The following is a 15,903-nucleotide window of genomic DNA, read 5'->3' as shown; positions in this document are numbered from 1 at the left end:
TAAAAAAACAAACAAAAAATAAATAGTGTGGGGAAAAACCATTTAGAAATCAGAAATTTGCTCTGTTTTCCTGTAATGCAAAATATTGTAAATAACACTAGCACTGTAGCACTGTTGCCCCATTGTTCATCGATTTGCTCGAGCAGGCACCAGTAATGTCTCTATTGTGAGACTTGTTGTTACTGTTTTTGCCATATGGAATAAGCCATGGGTAGCTTGCCAGGTTCTGTTGTGTGGACGGGATACTCTCGGTAGCTTGCCGGACTCTCCGAGATAGAGGAATCGAACCCAGGTCAACCACGTGCAAGGCAAATGCCCTACCCGCTGTGCTATCGCTCCAGTCCATTAAAAATAAATGAAATTAAAATGTAAAAAATGAACTCTTAATATAACTCACAAAAACCATGGTTATGAACTGTGACTCAATATCCATAGTAAACAAAAGTTGATCAATTTGACTGTACTGAATTTTTTAAATTTACATTTCACCTGGCAATAAAACATCACAAGCACAATCAAAAGAAAAAAATACATTTCCCAGTTTCTCACTTGCCTTTAAGAAAATTTTTATATATATACATCTTCTATTTGAAATTTATCAAATTTTTCTATTAGTATTATATCCTCTAATAATTTTAACTAGAAATTTTCTTTCTTGGGGCAAGAGAAAACACAGACCTTAAGGGATCTGCCTTGCATGCAGCCAAACCTGCAACCTTTGAAATCAGATTTTTTCACTTATTTATATTTATTTACTATTTCTCTATTTCTTTGCATGGCTTGACAGTTTTTAAGGTGAATACAATTTCATTGTCCACAGGTACCACAGTTTATTTATCCACCCATCCACCCATTACAGGATATCTTGGTTGTCTCCAAGTTTTTGCACTTAAGAACAGTGTTGCTATAAAAACATGTTCATAGATTTTTCTATGGATATAAAGGTTTTTTTATTATTAGTTCTGTGGTTTACAATATATTAATAATGGCTTCTCATTCTATGGAGATAAGTTTTCAGTGATTATCCAACTACGCATTCTCACTAGCAATGAGTTTCGTTTGCTCCACATCCTCACCAGCTTTTGAGAGTATACTACCACATTTCAAGCCTGAATAGTCACATGTAGCAAAGGGCTACTATTCTGCTTAGTAACATATGGAATTTTTTCCGCATCATAAAAAGATACCATTAAGAAATGCTTTCTTATTCTAAACTTAACTGTTTACACAGAGAAAGATGAACTAATGTGACAATTTTGTTTATTTCCCGCTAAATAATATATACCTCTTACATTAGATTTTGATGAATCTTTACATTTGCTCAAAAATTCAAATTCTTACTCAGGCACTTCTTAATTATGTCTTTTAAATGATTTAACACCTCTGATTCTCAGTTTCCTTATCCTAATTAATTGTTAATTTATTGCAAAGATTTAATCAGATACAGATACATAATATAAAATAAATCACAAAAGTCACTAGGTTAAGTCCTCATTTGTAAATTTTTCTGGATTATAAAATAGAATTTTGAATGTCTAATTAAACACTTACTGCATGCAAGAGCTTAGTAATGTATTTACCCGTTCTGGGTTTTTATAACCCAAAAGTAGATTTGCTGCTTTTATATCTCCATGAACATACTCATTTTCATGTATATATTCCAGTACATCCAACTGTAAGAAGAAATACACAATATACAGTTAAATTAATGTTTATGTAGAACTCATGATCTTGAACATCCTGAATATGGATTTATATAACAATGACAAAGGTTTTTCACAATTCTGTATTTATTCTAAAATATGACAAGGAATGGCCACTCAACCTAGGGAAATGAATCTTAGCTGAATGAATTAATCCCCAAGCCTCATGTTTTAATTCAACTTCAAATGGAAAGAAAGAAAAGTTGAACAATGCCTACGATCCTGACAATCTAATAGTCAATTCATACCATAGAAAGAGAAAAAAAATCAAAGTTAAAGATCTATTGCAAAAGAATCATAAAATCCACTCTGAAATTCCTCACCAAACAGTAATTACAAATCAGCTTTGGAGAACCTTAATATAAAACACCAAGTCCAAGGCACAGAGGAAAGCATTTTGCCCCATGCAATACTCCTTAACTTCATTTTTGAAGCCCTTGAGTATATAACTCATACCGTGTGCTCAATAAACATTTGATGGCTCACTAGATGAATGAATGGAAGAATGAAAATATTAATTGGTTCTATTTGCCACATACCAACCTGGCATGAGTAGTTTTATTCTACTTAAAATGGAAAAAATAAAATGGAACTTAGGCAAACGAAACACAAACAAGATAAGACAAATATGTGGTATAAACCAAGTATGTGCATGGGTGCTATTAAGATTTTATTGCCTGTTATTTGGCAAAGTATGTATTATTCATTACCACACTAATTATTGCCACTATCCCAAACTCACTATAAAAACTTTATAGCACCCCCATACCATCACATGTTTAGTATAAAAAATAATGTATTTTGCTATAGTTTGCATTGCTAAAAAATATAAATGATAAAGACTTTTCTTATATAATGCATGCTTGATTTGATATATAAAAATGCTGGGAGGAAAATATCAAACTGTAGAACCAATGCCTAATGGAGTTTGTAGTGCCAAACACAGTACATCCTGTCACTTACAGAGCCCACTGTTATCAATTTCATGAAAATAGCCTCTATTTTCAATAACTGACATTTTTAGGGTAACAATCCTTCATTTTCTCATAATTAGAAAAGGGAAGAGATTTGTATATTGTAATAGGTAAATAATGTGAAAATGGAGCATGTGAAAATCAGTTATTTCTTCTTACCATTCGAATACCAAGCTGCAGGACAGTAGACTTTTTAAAAGTGCCATTCTGGTCTGAAATCTTCTGTAAATCTATTCCTAGTCTTTCCATTACCATAAATCTGTAACTATAAGAGACAGCAAAAGGATCTTAAGATAGCAATGCATAAAATGATTAACAAATTTGAATCAAGAAAAAATATTCCAAACCTAACAACAACTTATGATGCAATCTGACCCTTTGAATGAATATACATTAATCTTACTATTCTTTTACTCAATATTTACTTTATAATTAGTTTTCAGTAGAAAAGAGTGTTGGGCCAAAGAGTCTTTAATAACAAAAAAGTACTCTGTCTACATTAAATAATTGTGATACTAATTTATCTTTATCCCATCATCTTTCTCATCTTTTGATATTAAACAAATCATTGTCCATACAATTTCACATTTGTGTATTTATTGAGCTTTTAAAATTATATATACTTTATACATTTTAACATGTATGTTTTTTAATGCATCACTTGCTTTTCTTGTTTGCCACTTCTCTCACATACATACACCAGCCACAATTACTTATCTATACACATACAATTTAGTTTTGACTTTGTTTTTTAAAAATTTGGCCTTTTCTAGATGTACTTTCCTTCAACACACTTTTTCCAATAGTCTATAATTTACATGTTTTCTTTTCATTTGTAACATTTAAAGAACATATGCAAAAATATTGACCTGGGAGTCAATTTTCTTACCTACAAAATAAATCATCTAGCTTTAAAAGGTTATTGAAGAGACAAAATAGATAACTAACAAACTGATTTATATGTAATAACTAGCCATATTTGGTAGCTTTAAAAAGTTGTAGAAAGTCATTGTTTTATGTGAAATTTCCTCACGTGGACTGTGAAAACTCCTCTCCAACCCTCTCTCTAACTCGCTCTACAACACTCTACTTGACTCCTCTCCAATCTCCCCAGCCACTCTCAGCCTTCTCTCTAACGCGCAACCTTCTCCTCTAACTCTGTGTCTCTTCTCTCCATCTCCGTCTGTTCCCTCAGTCTTTCTCGGCTCTCTGTCTCACTCAATCTACTCCTGTCTACTGTCTCTCTCTGTGTCTCCTTCTCTCTTGTCCTGTCCTCTTCGTCTCTGTGTGTTTTGGCCCATCCCCGCTTTCTCCCCGCAGCCTCTTTTTTTCTCTTCTCTCTCACACTACCCCAATGACGCCTCCCCACGGGAAGTGCAATCAAAATGTTTTTCAGTCTTGGTGACCACCTGCAGCCCACAAGAGCACAACAGCCCTTGAGGTGTGTTTCTCCTCTCCTTAGACCTGCAATGTGATTGCCATCTTTAATTCTCCTTCCTAATATTTACCATTCTATATGGACACAGTAATAAACACTTTCAGGGTTGTAGGGTGACTCTCCTGGGGAATATCTCAGCACAGATTCAGACTACAGTGCTCAGGCTGGATCAATCAATCCTAACCCCAGCAGGGTCCAAATCTAGTTATTACTTTTGGACATGGCAGAATTTGTCCATGACCAAGCCCTTATCTTATAGTTAAGCACTGTAGCACTTTGGCCAGGCCCATTTCAATGCCAGGGTAGTTAGCTCACCACTTGCCCTGGGTCCATCCAAGTCCCTCATCAGGACCCTGCTTTTGGGGGATCTAGGAAGTAAGGGCAACTGAGGCTTAAGTCAAGAGCAGATTTCCTGGAGGTACTATTATCTGGAGTCAATCAACTCCCAAGCCACAGTTTTGTCTTTTTAAATGTCTTCCTGTATCCATCCAAAAAGTAATTGCTCTGAAATAACTAACCATGCAAAGGACATTAAAGAGAAGAGAAAGACAATATTTATAAGTCAGAGTCTGACCAGGAGACAAAGATAATGGACAGGTTTGGGGGCAATCAACAAGCACAAGCTCCCAGAGGCCAGGGAGGAAGGGCAAACCAATGTTATCCCATGTTGTGCTTCTCCTCAGGAGAGAGCTTAGTAAATCCTCTCCTCTTTAAAGACTTCTAGATAAGAGTACAATAAAAAGATGGGGATACTAATTCTGATTTAAAATATAAGACTGGATCCTGAATGCAGGTATGTGTTTTTATTCTCCCTGCCTTCCCCATCTCCCTCCTATCCCCACAACCCTCATGCTACCAACACTTTTTCCTCTAGAGGAAACAAACCACCATGTCTTTCAACATTCATCTTGTCTATGGAAAGACTCACCTGATAAGGATGTGAAACCTGCTGACAATCACATGAGTGAATTTAGAAGTATATTATTGTATTGGGTATGCCAAAAGCCACATGAGTGACTTCCCCAGTTAAATCCTGGCATAACTTTAGCCCCACAGACACAAACGCAGACTATATCAGGACTTCAGGAGAAGTCCTGACATAGAACTCAATAAATTAATTATAGATTCCTGATGCATGAAAACCGGCAATTTTCAAGGTATTTTACAACACTTATGTTTAAGGTAATTTGTAATATGTCAACATATACCCAAAAGACCACATAAATAATAGTCATAGGACATATTTCATATAATAATTCCACTTTACCTTCTTCCCTTAAATTCAGTAATACCAGATCCATAAAATAAAGGAATTCCTAAATAATCAAGTTGTTTCAGTTCTATCCATCTTTTCACTGCAAAGATAAATTTGACAAGTAAAACATTATATATTTTAGAAAAATACTTTCCACTTTCCCAGAGATACTTCCTTATTGAGCTAATAACCTCAATCAAAATTGGAGCTTTCTAGAAAATTTAAAAGATAAACTGGAATAGCTTTAAACTATATAAAACTATATAAAAATATACTATATGTAATACAAATATATATCCAGAAATTTTAAAATTAAATAAACTATAAACAGATTATCACAATCTCATAAAATGCACAGAATGTTTCTATTCATGAAAAAAGAATTATTCATTTGTATGCTTGTTAAGTTTTTAACTAACCATATACTACCAAACAATCAGTAAGGAAGTGTCTTTTTTTTCCCTATTAAAAATCTAAAGTCATAGTATTAAAAAAATAGAAATCAGACATAAAGACCATTTTATTCTGAAATTGTTATGTGAAACTTTTTACTAAATTTCATTTAAAACATCAAATGTACTTAAATTATCAGGTAGCTTATTTAGTTTTTCACTTTTCTTTTTTTTTTAATTTTTCACTTTTCTACCATATATGTTTAATGTTTAAGACAACCCAACTGATAAATAATAAAGTTCAATGGATTCTATTTGCTACTATGACATAGTTGAAACATAAAGACCATAGTCAATGTTTAGATGGTTTGATTTAGGAAAATACAGTTTATTATTGAGTCTAGACATCATTCTTTCTCCTGACCGTAAAGGACCTTGAACGTGATAGCCATTACTCATATCAATATCCTTTATGTTGTCCATTCACACATATAGTATTTATAAAATATTTTTATCCTTCCTTGACTCTGTTCATATTCATTTCACATTCAGATTGTCTTACTAATAAGTCTTACCTCTTATTAGATTACCTCTTATAGCTTCAATTCCCCAACATTCAATTTTTTAACATTTTAATTTTACTTTCTAATTAGTCCGAATGTTTAATCACTTTTATATATTTTACTCAATCCATTGTATGATCACTTCTTTTATTTTTACAGCTACTGCCCATTTTAATGTCTTTTCCTTACATCTTATCTAGGCAGAGCCTGGCAAGCTACCCATGGCGTATTGATATGCTAAAAACAGTAACAATAATGGGTCTCATTCCCTTGATCCTGAAAGAGCCTCCAAAATGACAACATTAGGAAAGACCAGTAAGGAGAGGCTGCTAAAATCTCAGGGCTGGGATGAATGGAGACGTTACTGGCGCCCGCTCGAGTAAATTGATGAATAACAGGATGACAGTGATACATCTTATCTATCCAGATGGTTTTTATAAAAGAAAGCATTTCATCTTTTGAATTTAGAAAAGTCATGGAGCTTACTTTTATAAAGTAAAAGAAACAACTCTGACTTAAAATATATAATGTATTAAAAATGCAAAATCAAGGTTGTCTTATTCTGTCTTATTCTGATGTTATCAGAGTTAATTATCATTTTGTAATAAAATTTCTAATTAAAGAGTTTTTTCCTGGGGCCAGAGCGATAGCGGGTAGAGTGTTTGCCTTGCACGCGGCCGACCCCATTCGATCCCTGGCATCCCATATGGTCCCCCAAGCACCACCAGGAGTAATTCCTGAGTGGAAAGCCGGGAGTAACCCTTCTGCAATGCCGGGTGTAACCCAAAAAGAAAAAAAAAAGTTTTTTCCTGACATTCAAGAGAAACATAACAACACTCACTTTAGGAAGCACATATACATATACAGAAGTAGTTTGGTTTACTAATTGTACTTACTACACTCTTTTTTTGCAGCTCTTTGATAAAATTTAAGTTCTGAAAATAATGGACCATTTTCTTGATATTCCTATAAAATAATTAAATTCCATTATTTACTAAGAAAATTTACATTAAAGATACAATTAGTTATTCAACTGTGAAAATATTAGTACAAATAAACACAATAGTACTTGAATCATTGTTTATAAACACAGGTACCATATTTCCACTTAGAATCTCAGCACTAAATAAACTTGAAGAACCTCATTAAAATTTCAATGTATAATACCATGTCTACAAAGTTTAACACATGAAAAAGTTTTCTTTTGGAAAGAACATACAAAAAGCAATGAGAATTGCAAACACACATGACATATGTAGCAATATGAGCACCAGAGTGGAAACACTGCAAACTCTAGTGTTTCAGTCACACACAATAACTTCACTAAGTGTATTCTGTATTTAATTCACTTAAGCATTATGTTCACTTAGGCACAGGAAATATTAAGAAATGTAAGACCTCAACTCTGCCTTTAAAGATCTTACAATATAGAGTAAGGAAGATGGAAGTCAGATAAGGAGTCCAAGAGATAACTAGCTAGAAAAGATAAAAGGATGGTAGGTATCAATACCAAATAGGTTTATTTAAAATATTAAAACTTAGAAGAAATATTGCAAAAATAAGGAAGAAAAGATAAAATATATGGAAATCAAATTTGAGATCAATACATACCACTTTTATGACATGTTTTGCATCTTTATCTGGTTTATTTGTAGGGAAAGCTGCAGAACAAAACACATGGGAAAAAATAGTTTTCAATTACTACATAGCTATTATAGCTTCAATAGTGCTTAGTACTTTTTATATCTAGTTTATTATATTCTCCCAATAACTTCTTATGTTCGGTATCGTCTCCACTTTACTTAAGATTCTACTAGGAATTGAGTAGTTGAGTAATTTTCTCACTAAATTGTAACATATTGAGGAAAAAATCTCAAATCTGTCTGACACTACAGCCCACACTTTACTATAAACCATATTAAAACATGGAAACCAACAGATGATATTAATTACATAAATTCAAAAGTAGAGAAAGTATTTTCTAGATATATAGCATTCAACACAACAAAATTTATAATGTATTTTACTAATTCAATTTTTCTAAATTAAAATCTATGATAATATAGAAATGAAATGGTTCCATTTTTAGAGTTCTAAACTATTTTACATTGCAAAATCCTAAAATAAAGTTCAAATAATATCAAAGTCTAAATTGTCTTCTCAGCCTAGCAATTTATTTTTACATTAAAATGTATATCTCATAATGTAATAAAAGCTAACTTCAATTTTAAGTTATCTTCATTTTATTTGCCATAGATATTTTAGATACAGTGATCTAATTTTTGAAGAGTCCCATGTTTAGGCATTTATAAGATAAAATCAATCATTTCTTCTACATTATTAAATTGTTAAAAGATGATAGTTTGGGGAACAAGGTAATAGTTCAAAACCATGAAGTGTATTCCTTGCATGTGTCATTCCCTGGGTTCCAATTCTGTCACCACACACTTCCCCAGTTACTGCCAGGTTGAAACACCATTGCGTCCTCAAATCTGAGCATAGAATCAACAAGTCCAAACTACTGGACCAAGTATTGTAAGAGTTCCTATTTAAAAAATTCTTATTGCATTCAAATATGATGAAAGAATATGACATAAATATTCATCTGTAGTATGAAGGTATTTTGACATTCACCCATTCATTCTACAACATTTTTTCATTCATTCAAATAACCAATATTTATTTATCAATAGGTTGGGGACTGCCAAGTACTATGTTTAAGTATCAGTGAGGATTATGCTTAAAAGAAAGCAAAAGAGGAACAGATAATATTGAATAGAATACAAAATTGGGGTAGTTCTCTGTAGGAGAAAGGGTTAGAAGAGACATTTTTTCCTGGCCCTATAGCAAACGATTTAGTAATATGATGGTGCCAAAGGTGGGAGAAGAAATATCACTGCCGTAATCTTGCATCACATCAAACTCTATGCAACAATCTTCGCTTACCAAGGTAGAGTGCGAAAAGGAAAGGGGTAAGAGTATAAAAGGAAAATGGGAATTTAACTAGAAAAGTAACATACAATGCCACTAAGAATAAAAGAACCCAATTGGCCCAACCATATGCTCGCTCTCTCTCTCTCTCTCTCTCTTTGTTTTTGAGCCACACCCATCACTCAGGGTTTACTCCTTCTCTGTGCTCAGGGATTATTCCTGCCAGGGCTCAGGGACCCACATGGGGTGCCAGGATCATAATCAAAACCAGGTCAGTTGTCTGCAAGGCAAGGACCCTACCTGCTGTACTATCATTTTAGACCCCTCCAATCCAATTGTACCACTTCTTTTCCTATCTTTTCCTATCTTATTTGTGTTATCACATCAGTATAACTTGTTGATATATAATGTGAAATCTCCCCACAACTGTCATTCAATAATTACAAAAATTCTATCTTCCAAGTCAGATTATATGGGAAGACCTAAATTCAAAATTAATTGAGTAGAAAACTATTCAAGATAGATGTTAAATAAATCAATTGTCCTAGCAAACATGGGCATCTCTTTACAGTGATCAATTAATAAAACAAATTTTTATTTTCTATTGTAAGCCAAGTCAAAGTCTAACTAGTAAAATTAAATAATAGAACACAGACATAGTACCTGCTTGTATTCTCTATTAGAGAAATCTGACATTCATCAAATTCTCACATGCAAGCTTAAAACTTAATTACAGTAAATGTTTAAGGGAGAGGTAGATGTAACATAAGATTATCTAATTTAAATTATATGAAAGAGAATACCTAAGTAAGGATAATTAAAAAAGTGTAAAAGGACTAGATGCAACTCTAGTTAATAACCTCTTCTAATGAAAGGTTCTTAAAACTTGAAGTGTAGAGAATAGGAACAGCATAATTTGATGGTTATTCTGAACAGATCATTGCATCAAATTACAGAGAACAAACTGAAAAGGAACTGGGAGAAATTAACAGGCAAGAATTTAATTGCTGGTGATACATGGGATATTAATGTATCAATGGGTAAAGGAGATTCCAATTATTTGGAAAATCAAAAAGGAAGAATAAAAGGGATGGTGAAGAAGGAAAGAGAAAAAGGGAAGAAAAAGAAGAGTGAAGGGGGAAGAAAAGGAATAGTAGGGGAGAGAGAGGATGAGAGAGAGTGAGAGACAGAGACAGAGACAAACAGACAGACAGAGACAGAGACAGAAACAGAGACACACACAGAGGAAGGGAGGGAGAACATCCACCATAATGAAACTCAAAATAAATCTTGGGGCTGGAGAGATAGCACAGCGGGTAGGGCATTTGCCTTGCATGCAGCCAACCCAGGTTCGATTCCCAGCATCCCATATGGACCCCTGAGCACCTCTAGGGGTGATTCCTGAGTACAGAGCCAGGAGGGATCCCGGTGCATCACCGGGTGTGACCCAAAAAGCAAAAATTTAAAAAATAAATTAAAAAAATAAATCTCATGGGGCCAAAGAGATAATACAGCAGATAGGGCAGTTGTCTTGCACACTTCAATCCCTGACACCAGGTTTGATCCCCCAAGCCTTTCCAGGAGTGATCCCTGAACGCAAAGCCAGAAGTAAGCCCTGAGAACCCCAGAAGAAAGAAAGGAAAGAGAAGAAAGGAGAGAGGGAGGGAGGAAACTTCTCTTCAGATCAAATAAATCTTAAAGTTTAGTAAAAATTGCAATATGGTGTGGGGACTTTCAATCTCTTCTGTTGATGTAATAGTTGAAGAAAATATATAACATGGTCTAGTTTATTTTCTCCAATGAATAAGGATATACTACATAGATTAATATATATAAAACATATCAAAGTATAGGGTACTCCAAACATATATATTACAAAGGAGAGTTCAAGTAAGAAAGTTTCTGTCTAAAGAAATTATAAAACAAAAGAGTAAACTAAACTCAAAGAAATGAAATAAGGATATAAAGATAAAAAACAGAAATCTAAGAGACTGAAAACAGAAAAAAACTGTCAAGGTCTACAATTAAAAATCTATAATGTTGGGCAAGACAAGTAAGGAGGGTTCCTTATTCTCAGTAACAGGCGTTTGTTATTGCAAATAATTTTGTAAAAAGTTCAGCACTTTTTACTTGAGAAATCTGTATGCAACCTCAGGTGTATATACAATATAGAAGAGGTATGTAGAATTAAATGTTTTCAAATAAAAATGACCCCACATTTACTTTTACAAGAGTCCCATAAGCAACCCCATATGGAGCAGTGTCTCACAGTTTAAGAAAGTAGGCTTTAAAAGACTATTAAATCCCATCTTAACATAAATTATTTCTTATTAATTGCATGGCACAGACCCTCCGAGAAGGGTTCTGCTCTGCCAGCTGCTCAACAACCTCTGGGCGCACTCCATCAACCTCAAGGAGATCAACCTGAGGCCGCAGATGTCCCAGGTGCTGCCCAGAGACTCAGGTAGGTGCATGTTTGTCAGATCATTACAACATGCCAGTCGACCAAAAGCTTACTTTCAGTAGACTGGGCACACCTGTAAAGGTGATTAGAGGCCGCCCCAAAAGCATCCGTCCCTCTCGAAGATCCAGGCAAACTACCTAGAGTAACCCGTTTGCACGGCAGAGCCTGGCAAGCTACCTGTGGCATACTTGATGTGCCAAAAACAATAACAATGGCAGTCCTCATTCCCCTGATCCTGAAAGAGCCCCCAGTACACCATTGGGCTATACTAGCACACAACAGGGACAAACAGAAACATTAAGGCTCCCGCTCCAGCAAATTGATGAAGAACAAGATGACCGTGATACAGTGATACAGTGATTAATTGCATATTCATCTTTGTAGTTTATTTATCATAATTTATCTTTAATCACTTTAGTAATGGCTGTGCTTCTTGGAGGCATAACATATTAAACAAATCAAGTCATAAATGCTCAGCTAAGCCATGGAACGGGAGCCTACAAATCTAGATTTGCCTGGATACCTGGACTCTGTTGATCTGTCTTACTTTGAATTCACTTACAGCATCTCCAATTATAACTCCTTTTATAATAATGTGTTAATAGATGTCTGATAGATTTCCTCTCTTGCTAAGCATAGAAATAAACAATGACACTGTAGTCATTTTAAATTCTACTATTGTATTTGACCAGTTGATTAACCTTTTTTTACCATTGTATAGCACCCTTATTTTTCTTAAGTTCTACTATTAAACTTTAACATTAACAACAAACAAAAACTAGTTATTGGTCCCATATTTACATCACTATCACTATCACTATTACCCCACTGATCATTGATTTGCACAAACAGGCCCAGTAACGTCTCCATTCATCCTAGCCCTCACATTTTAGCAGCCTCTCTTTACTCATCCTTCTCAACGGTGCTGCATTAGAGGCTCTTTCAGGGTCAGGAGAATGAGACCCATCATTGTTACTGTATTTGGCGTATTTACATGTACATAAAAATTCTATCGTTCATTATGTCAGAAATTTATTCTTTTCTTGTAATTATGATATTTTTGTTAATGATATTCAGAAGATTCCAGGTTGTTTTATATTATATAGTAACTGGCATTTGTATTGTAGTTCCACTCTCATATTTGTAATATTGTCATCCTACTTTTCTCTCCACAAATAACTTACTGCTTTTGGTACATTCTACATATTTCATTTTCTGTTATAATGCACTATACATTTCAATATTCTTCATTCTCAAAAATCCTAAACAATGATATCATTAATACAGATGTTTTATCATCAAGTAAAAACATTCTGAATGTGCTAAAAGGGTTGATATGTAATGAATTTTAAATGTTAAACCCTATCATTGCTAACTATCATTCATAAATGTACATTAGACATGTGAATATAAAATTAGTTCATACCTTACAGTTCTCAAAAATTCTAACTACTGAAAATCACTTTTATCTTCTATCATAAAATCTTTTTACATTTTAACATTTGTATATCTTAAAAAAATCTTTTTTCAATTACATAATTCCAAATATTTTATATTTATAGTAATCTTTCATGAGACTATTTCAGATTTCCTAAAACTTCAAATGTTTCCTTCTATTTCTTAAAAAAGATAGTCCATTCCCACCAGAGAGATAGCACTGCAGATAGGGTGCTTGCCTTGCATGTGGCTGACCTGAGCTTTGGTTCCCAGTACCTCAGTGGTTCCCCTGAATCCTGCCAGGAGTGATCCCTAAGTGCAAAGCCAGGAATAAGTACCAAGCACAGTTAAGCATGACCCAAAACAAACAAACAAAAACAAAAACCAACAAATTTGGGCAGATAATATATTTAAAGGGTAGTTACATTTTTCTTGGTTATTTTCTGTCTGTAAAATAAGGGCTAAAGTAATCCTTATTATTACCTCCTGAAAACATATTAATCAGAAAACATATTAAACAGAAATGACATCAAGCAGAACTTCTTAAGTAAACTGAAGTTTTAACTATTTTGACAACTATATGTCAAATATTTTGAAGTGAAACAATTTTGAAAAGAGATGAAAAGTTTTGTTCTATATCATTGGCACTAAATGATCATGTATCGGCCTGTTGTGTTCTTGAAAGAATTCTAGCATTTAGATGAAACTTGTTGCTTTCTTGAAACTTCTTAAATTTGTTTCTCTCTTCAGATTTAACAGTCTTATTAAAAATAGTATCACATATAAGACACTTTAATTCATTCAAGACTTAAAGACATCACTATCTTCCACAGACTAGAAGAAACTTTAAAGGTTGTCAGTTTAGAGAATCACCAATTGGATATCCACAAAATACTGGTCAAAAACAGTGTGTTCTGATTTTAAAATAAACAAATGGTTGCTCCTTTTCCTCATTTTATAAAAGTATTAACCTGTATGTAGCTGGAGCAAGAGCACAGTGGGTAGGGCGTTCGCCTTTCACGTGGCCGACCGGTGTTCAATTCCTCCGCCCCTCTCGGAGAGCCCGGCAAGCTACCAAGAGTGTCTCGCCCGCACAGCAGAGCCTGGCAAGCTACCCCTGGCATAGTGGATATGCCAAAGACAGTAACAAGTCTCACAATGGAGATGTTACTAGTGCCCGCTTGAGCAAGTCGATGAGCAACGGGATGACAGTGACAGTAATACAGTGAAATTTAAAAACCTACAAATGGGCCCAAAATCCAAACAAACAAAAAACATACTGTGGAAAAAATGTAGCCCCGCTTTCACTTGCTGAAACATTATTAATGCTTTTGCTAAAATTAGGTTTCAAATAAGGTAAATATTTCTAACATCATGCAAAACTATCTCTATTTTCCAGTGTTTACTTCTTCACGTAATATTCTTATTATGCACAGATATTACATAAAGATAACTTAAGCATTATTTTTCCTTCTTGATCTTTGTCATTTTTCTCAGATTCGCTTGTTCCTTGACAATACAAAATTTGTACCACTTGGTCAATTTCTTTTTTATTAACTTTTATCATGTTTTAGTAAATCTAACCATCTTTTAGGATCTCGGGTTCTCAAGGTCAGCATAATGCAAAAGTCCTTCCATAACATAAAGGAGAGATTCCATAATCTGGTCAATTTATATTAAACTAGTTACATTTTTAAATACTTTTACTTGTTCAAAAACTTTCTGGTGAAGTGGAAATTCTGATCACGATCACAATCACGATAGCCCGTTAAACACCGATTTCTCGGGCGGGCTCAGTAACATCTCATTTTGTCCTTTCCCTGAGATCTTAGAAGTCCATCTGGACTTGGCCCTCCCAACGATGTTGCACTGGGGGCTCTTCAGGGTCATGGGAATGAGATCCAGCTTGTTACTGGATTTTGCATATGAATACACCATGGGAAGCTTGCAAGGCTGTCCCATGTGGGCAGGAAACTCTCAGAAGACTGCCAGTTTCTCCCGAAGGGAGAAGCAGGCTAAAGATATCGCTCGGCCGCTTGCAGCCAGCCACGCGCTTCTGAGAGCTTGCTTTTAAGTCTCTGGATGTTGACCGTTGATGTTGATGGGATTACACACACCTGGGTTCCTCTGCTGGTACCTTCATGCATGAGACCTGTCCGAACATGTAGAGAGGAGCCTCCAGCATGGCTGCAGCTAGGTTCCAGTGGTCTTGGCCGCCGGGAGCTCTGCTTGGGGTGGGGAAGGAAGCTGGAGCCCATCCCCTCTGAGGGGCCCCGGAGAAGACAGCCAGGTATGCGGGCAAGAGACTCTCTGCTGGAAATTCTGATATGCAGAGTTTTTCATCCCCTTCCTCATCACACAAATGTTATTACATTTGTCCATTAAATATAATATATATATATATTTTTAGCTACCTTTTCTTCTACATTCTTCTAATACTACGTAAGATAGGTTTACAGAACCCATGTATAAAACTCACATCTGACACTGAAGATCTAGGTACAATTCAAGAATTTAATAAAAATGAAATCAAGAATAATGGATAGCTTTTTTCATATTCCAAATTTAATAACCTGACAGTGTTTAAAACATAAATTTTAATGTAATATTTAGTTTATTATTTTCCTTGATATTTTAATAGAAAAAAGTAAAAAAAGGTGGCCAGAGCAATAGTACAGAGAGTAGGGCCTTGCATGTGGATGACCTGGGATTTGGTCACTGGCACCCCATATTGTCCCACAAGGAT

At 34.6% G+C, this 15,903-nt stretch overlaps 1 protein-coding gene across 1 annotated transcript in view; it reads right to left on the bottom strand.

The window, feature by feature from the left end:
- The window catches only part of VRK2 (VRK serine/threonine kinase 2), a 92,944-nt gene that overhangs the window by 65,523 nt on the left and 11,518 nt on the right, over positions 1 to 15,903 (bottom strand). Inside the window, exons 3-7 of the mRNA XM_055121746.1 lie at positions 7,937 to 7,986; positions 7,222 to 7,291; positions 5,383 to 5,470; positions 2,837 to 2,942; positions 1,581 to 1,673 (exon numbers count right to left, since the gene is read on the bottom strand). Coding sequence (XP_054977721.1) covers positions 1,581 to 1,673; positions 2,837 to 2,942; positions 5,383 to 5,470; positions 7,222 to 7,291; positions 7,937 to 7,986 — 407 coding nt within the window. The remainder of the gene's footprint in view (positions 1 to 1,580; positions 1,674 to 2,836; positions 2,943 to 5,382; positions 5,471 to 7,221; positions 7,292 to 7,936; positions 7,987 to 15,903) is intronic.

The sequence above is a fragment of the Sorex araneus genome, chromosome X (genome assembly GCF_027595985.1).
Source record: "Sorex araneus isolate mSorAra2 chromosome X, mSorAra2.pri, whole genome shotgun sequence".
In the NCBI taxonomy this organism is placed as follows: Eukaryota; Metazoa; Chordata; class Mammalia; order Eulipotyphla; family Soricidae; genus Sorex; species Sorex araneus.
Note: the sequence above shows the minus strand (reverse complement) of the source record. Positions and strands in the feature narration are given on the sequence as shown.